Consider the following 9086-nt stretch of genomic DNA (forward strand, 5'->3'; position numbering starts at 1 on the left):
TATATATATATGAACTAAATGAAATTTTTCAAAGTTTTATATCTCATCTATTTATCCCAATCAATATCAAAAAGTGATATTGCAAGATCAGACTTAGTATAGCACTGATAAAAAACAAAACAAACTTAAAATGAAAACTACATTTTAGTTTTATGCAAGTTATTAATCAATAACAATTCTATTAAAATTATGTACAATATCTCAAGATCTTTGAATCCACTAAATTTAGTGGATTCCAACCTAATTAGGTTAGAACAATGAAATGTTTAATATTGGTATAATGCAAAGAGAAAGAGTGTGTGTATACATGTTCCAGTTTTAATTGAATAATAGAGTTATAACTAAATAAACTTAGATAATAAAGAGATTAATTACCTCCAAGTAAAGGAACTGTGAGGTCAAGATTTCTGTTTTCCAAATCAGATACAAACATATCATCTTGGAGTGGAGTTCCTGACGCTGCTAAACTAACAAGTTCATAAGGTATCCCTTCAATGCTGGCAACTCGGACCTAAACATATTAAAAAATCATATTTAATAAAAAATACTAGCACTTCAAATGAAGACCACCAGGATAAATTGGGCAACTCGATATTTTATTTCTTGAAAAATGAGTTAACAATGCTGTTCCATTAATTTTTGGAAGGCAGACATGATACACTCCCAACATTTTAAAGTTTCAGGATATCCTTAAAATGTACAGAATTGACGATACCAACGTAAACTTGGTTTAGAGCATTTAAGAAGAAGTAAGATATCTCGCTATTCTCCTGTGGTCTTCAAATGCGACACATACAAATTCAATAACTGATTAATAATTTCTTTGACTTAAAAGTTTATATAACAACAAATAACGATTTTAACATTCTACTGTTCAAATTAACTTCTGCAGTAGGAACTTTAAAGCATACTTACAGAATACTACATGTTAATATAGGGGCGACCGCCACTGTAAATGGTATGTTCAGTAAAAGAGGAGCCTGTTCATTACTTCTAAAAGAGCAGTAATTGCTAACTGTATTATGTCTTATTGAAATAGAAATAATAATAAAAAGGGAATTTTAAAATTATAATTTATATTTATTTAATTACAATTAATAATAATTAATCATTAAATAACATCGAAATAAACCTTACAAGGGAACAATTAAATTAAGGATAAAAAAGGCAAAAACTACACGCATTGGGTGATTTTAACCAAAAGCATGTTTTTGAAGAAAATATAAAAAAAAGACTAATGAGGCACTTTGTTGTAAAATATGGTATCTAATATTTATTGTGAATTGAAGTTTTTAAAAGAATTATTAGAAAATATTAATTCTAAAACATTAAAATTGGTAATATATTATGGTTTCTTCTGGTAAGACTAGTGGTTATAGTGTTATATACCAACGTATTAACATTGAAAATGTTTTTATTCTTACAATTACCATGTTGTATGACAATGTGGCTCAAATATTTTTAAAAAATATACGTTTCTCAAATAAATTCCATGATAGAAAGGAATAATTATGAGATAGTTAACTGAAGATGACTTATAGGAGAAGATGGTTGAGGGTGCGGTCAAAATAAAACACAAATAAGTTGATGTAACATATTTAATCGTACCAACGTTTTGATAGAAAGGACTAGAGTAGCAATAATAAAGAAAACAGGTAATGGGGCAATATAAATTGTAAATTCTTTTAAAAAATTTTACTGACAAAAAAACTACATTGTCAGAGTGGTAAATATCCAAAATAAATATATATGAAATTTTACAAAAGACGCGATGTTCTTCTATATTACATATCACTATCCACTAATACTGGAACATCAGATTGAAAAGGTAAACTATTAAGCATTATATGACACAACATAACAGAAATTATAAAATTACAAGTTTGTTATGATAGAAGTACTTAAACCTTGAACAAAAATGAAAAGATTTTGATTTTTGAACTGGATTATTATACTAAATCTAAAGACAACCATGGGAAGCATTCATCAGTTTGAAAACATATGACCACATGCTTTACTAACCTTAATAGATCCTAGTGTGTCAGATTGTGAACATTCTACCAAATGGTTTGATTGCCCACGAACGAAAAGGCTGATCTTTTCCTAAAAATAAAGAAACAATGAATTATCTCGTATAAATCCTTAATAAAAATATAAAATATAAAAATATAAACAGTAATAAATTAGATCAATAGACAGAATCAAACATAAAACAAAATATTAGCAATATCGTAACTGAAGATGAACCATCAGAATAAATGTATTCAATAGAAAAATGATAAATTTACCTCTCCGAGAATCATTTTGATCCAACAAATTCTCTAAGCAAATGGCCGTTCTCCAGTAGGTTTGATTGAGACTTGGCTCGTAGAGCTTATGCCATTGTGATCTAGAAAATATAATCTCTTAAAATTTAAAAATTATATACATATATTTATAAAAGTAATTTTTATATAAAGATATAATCAGTTATATTTTTCTTTTAAAAAAATTAAGTATGCTTTTATTATTCCAACTCATTTTACTAATCATGTCTTCCCTACCACTCCATGGAACATGTAGTGAACACATTTATGTTCTTAGTTAGAATGTTTCCTTTCAAGTTGAGGTGGCATGCACCGAGGTTAAGCCGTAGTGTAGTGTTATCAGTGATTAGGAACGTTCAAAGTTCATAAATGTCTGTGATCATTCTCCATAGAGTTAGAATTATTTTTATAAACTGATATTTTCAACTATGAATGTTCCACACAAAGGGAGTTTTAACTGTGCCGGTTTTTCTGCAGTCGCGGCCAGTGCGATTTTTAACATTTGTTTCAATTACTTAGGAAAATTATTGTTAATTTTGCTTCATCAGCTTTATACGTGGTATCATGTGATAGGTACACATTTTCGTGGTTCAAGTAATGTGAAAAAATTACTGAGGACTATGTTCAAGACTGAACACCTTGATTTAAAAAGTAGAGTATCAACTTATGAAAAAGTTCCAAATCATTTGAGCATCATTATTGGAGTAGAATCTCCCTCTTACAAAGACTTTACTAAACTGATTGTGTGGTGTGTACAGTCTGGAATTCCTCACATTAGCTTCTATGATCATTATAATGGTATTAACATAAGTTTCTTCTACTGTTTTTGGCTATATTTATCCATAGTAGTCCTGAATATTATATATGATCCTAAATATATGACTTTTTGCAGGCATAGATTGTAAATTACTTTTTGTTTCTATTTGCGAAGATGCTAAGCAATACATTCCTTATATTAAGTGGGGAAAATCTTTTAGTGAAGATTTTAAGGAATTGTCCAAAACACAGATAAATGGTAAGTAGACAAGTTGAACCCAGTAATTATGTGGGATTAAATTTTTTTAATTTAATATTAGTGTTGATAGTTTTTTTAAAAGTAGATGTTGCAGTAGGAGATTGTAATAATTTTGCTCAGCATGCTAATACTGCCACACCCACTTCATTAAATATATGAAAGGTTTTCTCTAAAAAGGTTTTACTACTTACTGCAACACATTAATTTTTTTATCTTAGAAGTTCTTTCCTGGCCTAATTTGACTGCTAATAGTAATGAATCAGTCTATGTCTATATCATTAACAAAGACTAATGTGCCTGAACTGAAGATATGTTAATTTGTTTTCTTATACCTGAAAAGTTAAAAGGATTGATAACAACATTTTAGAGAGAGCTCTTCATAGGGTGTTCTAAAAATGTTTGACAATTTTTGTAATTGATATTTGGTAAGGTTTATACAAGCATTATTGTTTTAAAATATGATGGTATGTCTGCTGACACATTCAGAAGTTAAGTATTATTAAGCTTTTTATTATTTTTTAAAATTATTTTTCTAGAAAAGACATTGTTTCCTTATCACTTATGTTAGTGTGTTTGAAAATTGTGGGTGCTGCAGTTAATATTTGTTTATTATATACTAAATCCTCAATTCCATTGGAACTTTGTATATATATATACATTTATTTATTATTATTATCTTATAATACATTTAGCTTATGCATTTTTTATATCTCCTTAAAGGAATTATTTAAGGAAATGTGAAGCCTATAAAAAAATTGACTATCCTAATATATGAACTCTGGTTTCAGAAATATAGATTATCTAAGCATAATTTAAAAGTTTTAAATTCATTAATATTTAGTCTATCATTTTTCATTAAATGTGTTATTAGATAATTTATTTTATTTTTTATATTTTAGGGTACTCTTGGAAGCCCATGCTAACAGTTCATATTTATCATAAGGATGATGGTATTAATATGATTCTGAAGTCTGTGCCTGATGTAATCAATAGTGGTATTGAATCATTAGATGTTAAGGAACTTGATACATTCCTCAGAAAGTACATTAATGCGCCTGATCCAGACTTTGCTCTCATTTGTGGAGATGTATTTTCATATTTTGGTTTTCCTCCTTGGTGTTTAAGGGTTACTCAATTTAAGTAAGTAGTCCTTTGTGTTTCATGATAGTATAAAATAATCATTCATATATTACTTTCATCAATACAATTATTTACAGCCTTTGTTTCTTGGTTGTGGCATTGCATTGTCTAACAAATACACGTTTGTTTTGTTCATGCTGTTAGATATAAATGTTAGCATTGTGTTTTAATTTTATATGCACCCTCCAGTTTATTTTCACACCATTTAAGCAAATCCACTTGTGCTTGATCAATCCTCTTTGCTTTGCATGGTTTTAAGATCTTGTATGAAAAGTTGTATAAAACTGATGATGAAAGTCCAAACAAAAACAACCTAATTTTGTTACAGACTACTTACAACACATCATAATCTCACCGTCGAGGCTTTTCTTGAACAGCTCGAAGAATTTAGTGCTTGTAAACAGAGATGGGGCAAATAAATTATTTATTTATTTTTAAGTGTAAATATACAAATATATATTTATGTAAAGGTTGTGGCATTAGATTATTATATTTTGAATCCATTTCCTATTTAAATTTTTTAAAAATGATTCATGTTTTAAATCAAATCGTTTTATTATTATTATTTTTTAAAAATTAAACAGAAAATATTAGAATGTGATCAATTTATAACATTAAAGATTCAACTGAAGTAGTTAAGGTTGTTTTTAATTTTCTTTGGAATATATGGATGTATATATTCCTTAGATTGCTTATTGTATATGATTAGTTTATTGAATTCTTGTGCTAACAGAATTTTTCACTCGAAAATTTCAACAGCTTATTCTACAGTTTTGTTGGCTATAAATTTTATATATGAATCAGTTAATTATGTCATGGATCCTAAAACCTTCGAATTCTTTTCTAAAAAGGAAAAAAATATGTATATATTATAATACCAATAAGGTACCCACTTCTATTTTTTATTTTTTGAATCAGGCATATTTTGTTATTATTTTTTGAGCCATGATAATGTTTGATTTATTTATTTATCTTATCGATGTAGTATATTCATTATTTAAGTTAATACTAAAAAATGCGTCCATAGTTAATTTCATCATCCTGTTAAAATATTTGTTTTGAAGTACATTTACAAGATTTTAACATTTTTAAAAACACCTATCGAATCAAATGAAATTGAAAAACTACTATTTGTTAACGTTGATATTATAACAATCAGGGTGTGACATTTGAATATTTCCTGTATTAAACAAAATTATGTTTCAGCAAATAATAGTAATAACCATTTGAGATCACGAAATTTCTTTCTATTAAAAAAATTTTGAATAGCATTTTCTTAGGGTTTGGTGTTTTCTTTAAGTAATAGAAGAATATTTATTTCAACTCCCATATAAAGTATGAATTAATTAGTAATTAGTTATAGCTTTAAATTGTCTATTTTGATTGATGAATAATTTTTTATTTCATTTCTGAAAGTTACTTGTATCTGATAAAAGTAGAGCAACATAATTAATCATTAAATATATGTTTGTTAATCCTGTCATGGTTAATTTAAATTAGGAATCGAAATTGAAAATTAGGAAAATGTATGAGGTTAATAGTTTAAATTCTCCTAAATATTAATTTTGTAATTCATTTATGCATAGCATTATTATGAAAAGAAAGTTTAAATTACAGTTGTTGACTCTCTTTTATGTGGTTAAATTATAATTTTTTATTTCTATGCCTTACTTGCTTAGAAAAACTTTTCTTTCTACTGGTACAATGTACTTACTGAAACTTCCATACTCCTTTTGTATATTACGATTTATAATTATTTTGCATAATAGTATAGTTTTCATTAATGTGAAAAAGTACAGTGATTAACATTATATTAAAGAAACCTTTTTAAAAATATTTAGATATAGCTTTTTTGGTTGTTATGATTATTATTGTTTCATTTGATTCTTTTGTTGCCCACATGATTTATAAGGGGATTCGTAAAATTATGTTGATTTGAATATAATTTTTTTTAAATAGTCTGAATAAATATAATACACTAAATATAACTCTGTTCTTGAGAAGATGGTTGGGGGTGTGGTCAGTAAGGAACACAAATAAGTAAAAACGTATTTATCTATTTGTGTTTTTCACCTGACCGGACCTCAAACCATCTTAAGTCCATATTTAATTCATGGTCAATTATTAAATCATCATAATTCTGTTTTTAATGATACCTAAAAATAATTTATAATATTACAAATTAGATTGTGTTTCTTTTGTAACTTGGTCCATTCAGTGCTTAAATTGTATTGTATTTCCCATATAATGTTCTGAAATCTGCATTAGAACAATACATAAACAGATTCAGTTAAGTAGGACACAATTTTGAGAAAACTTGTGTTACGTTATGAATGATTTATTTTTTTACCTTGCAGGAGTGGATAAGCAACTGAACTAAAATTTTAATTTCACATTTCAACTATTAGTTAAAGGATATAAAGGTGCTCTTAGAAGTAATATTGGCCTAAACTAAAATTTAATATGGGTATTTTTGTATATTATTCGCTTGATTCAGATGTTAAATGCTGTTTTATCATTGGATGTAATTTATCATTACTCTCAGATACTAAAGTTATTTAATTAACCACTTCAATGTTCTGTTCCTTGGTCTTTTTTTTTTTTTTTTCATTTATTAGGATTTTTGAGATCCATTAAATAAATATTATACTTATGTTTGGATTGTATCACAGGAGTATTAAAAATAAATTTGCATTATTAATGTATGATTGCATTGATGTATTTACATCATGAAACAAGAATTATCTGCATAAGCAATTTATCTTACAATTAATGGTATTTATTTTCTCATTTACATGTTTTACCAATAATCTGTCGACTTGAGATCTGCATGTTTTATAGTATTATGAGGGAAATTCACCCAATAAATCCCACATAATACATTTGCTCAAAACATTTATAATACTTTTTAAAACTATTTATTCTGTATGCTTACAACATGCCAGTAAAAACTGTATGTCAATCTGGGATTTAATTATAATATCATGTATATTTCTACTACAATTAATATCTTACAATTTTCATTAACGAAACAAATGATTCAAGTCATTAAAATCATAATCAGTTATGAGCATTTCTAGATTCCAATTTTCAAAGTTCCGGGACTAGTTAAAACTTTGGGACTATTTGTCAAAAATTGGATGCTTGGTATTCAGTTTCGTATTTTGCTTGTAGCCACTGAAACAATCCTTCAGCATCTAGGAACAGTTGAAGAAGCTTCAAGTGGATGGTTCACTCCTTTCCAGTTCTGAAAGCTGATTGACCCAGTTAGTACTGATGGACATTACTCCACTGTGTAATAAAATGCGTAGTCTGGTACTAAATGAAAATCTTTGCATCCACTCTACACCATTTGTAATAGGAGCCTCTATCACACCTAAGTTCACTTTCTTTCATTCTGGTAGATCTGTCCTAAATTCTGATTTTGGCCATTTCTTTATTGGTAATATTAACCAATGAAGCCCTGCTAATAATCCGGTAATCTATAGTGGATGATTTCTTAGCTTCAAAGGTAGTAAACCATGTGGACTGTGATCAACCAGGTTATCCTCTGATTTCACATGAGCCCTTTTGTTTGCATCTTCTGGGATATATACTATTTGATAAAGCATTAAGTGTTCAACAACTGCGAGGGAGGGATCAATGGGTCATAAATGCTGGCTATGGCCCGCTTGTAGGATGCCAAGAAGGGACAGCTATTTCATAGAAGTTCTGACTAGGAATGCATACCTATGAGCTTGATCTTTGGTTCATTATCACTGGTTACGTCAACTGCTTCATGCACATCTTCTGATACTTTCAAAAATTTCAGCAACTCTGGACTGTTGCTTGCCCACTAACTTAAATCGGAACAATCCTTGCTTAACAATTTTGTGAGTTACAAATAGTTTCTTAGCCTCATTTATTGATGTGTCTACATGTATGTCTTCTTCCCTGGCTTTTGATGCCTACCGATAGGAATCTTCTTCATCTCCCACTAATTGGGATCTAAAATACTTTGCATTTGAGATGGTGTCGAGCTTGAAGAGTTCAAACTGCTGCAATGCATATCCTTAGGTCGAAGCACCAGAGCTGGTATTTTGTATTTGGTGGATGCACCAAACTCTGTCCGTACATCTTAACAAATCTGTGATGAAGACAACTTGGTAAATACTAAAGTTATTGGGGATATCACGAATATCTATTCATAGCTTCAGATCTGTTGGTATTTTACATGAAGCATCAAACACTGTTTGAGTATTGAGTTTTCCTAAATTTTCACCACAGTGTGATGTGGAAAGGTGTAATCCGCAACCTTATTCGAAGGGTAGATTCTCAAGTGGTTCAATGCAACCATTCCATTACAGATGGTAAGATTTCTGAATGACGAGGAAATTGATCCAGTGGTTCAATCTCAAATCTACCCTGATTGTAAAGTTCAGAGCTTACTCCATTGGCCAAAGCAACTAATTCATCTCTCTTAAATTGTAACTGCTATAATATCTTCAATCAGTATTACGTCTTGGCATCAAGTAAATCTTTTGATATAATGCTTGTAGCTCTTCCCTTGTGAAGTAAGTAATGGTCCAAAACTTGTAATCTGTCCCTCACTATTTTACTTATAATCAGTAATTAAACTCATTATT

The 9086-nt window shown here is 28.7% G+C and overlaps 2 protein-coding genes across 3 annotated transcripts in view; one reads left to right on the forward strand and one right to left on the reverse strand.

Moving 5' to 3' along the window:
* RpS30 (ribosomal protein S30) overlaps window positions 1–2389 on the reverse strand; it is a 7217-nt gene extending 4828 nt beyond the window's left edge. The window contains exons 1-3 of the mRNA XM_014432056.1: window positions 2289–2389; window positions 2023–2103; window positions 376–511 (exon numbers count right to left, since the gene is read on the reverse strand). Coding sequence (XP_014287542.1) covers window positions 376–511; window positions 2023–2103; window positions 2289–2303 — 232 coding nt within the window. The 5' untranslated portion in view covers window positions 2304–2389. The remainder of the gene's footprint in view (window positions 1–375; window positions 512–2022; window positions 2104–2288) is intronic.
* A 156-nt stretch (window positions 2390–2545) lies between these two features.
* The window catches only part of Tango14 (transport and golgi organization 14), an 82931-nt gene continuing 76390 nt past the window's right edge, over window positions 2546–9086 (forward strand). The window contains exons 1-4 of one of the 2 annotated variants that reach the window (XM_014432055.2): window positions 2546–3104; window positions 3199–3321; window positions 4221–4461; window positions 4790–4934. In XM_014432055.2, the coding sequence (XP_014287541.1) occupies window positions 2735–3104; window positions 3199–3321; window positions 4221–4461; window positions 4790–4880 (825 nt within the window). In that variant the 5' untranslated portion in view covers window positions 2546–2734 and the 3' untranslated portion in view covers window positions 4881–4934. Of the gene's footprint in view, window positions 3105–3198; window positions 3322–4220; window positions 4462–4789; window positions 4935–9086 lie in introns of those variants that run through there. The other variant, XR_001344240.3, reaches the window with a different exon arrangement.

Source organism: Halyomorpha halys, unplaced genomic scaffold, assembly GCF_000696795.3.
Source record: "Halyomorpha halys isolate HHAL.00 unplaced genomic scaffold, Hhal_1.1 Scaffold1023.1, whole genome shotgun sequence".
In the NCBI taxonomy this organism is placed as follows: Eukaryota; Metazoa; Arthropoda; class Insecta; order Hemiptera; family Pentatomidae; genus Halyomorpha; species Halyomorpha halys.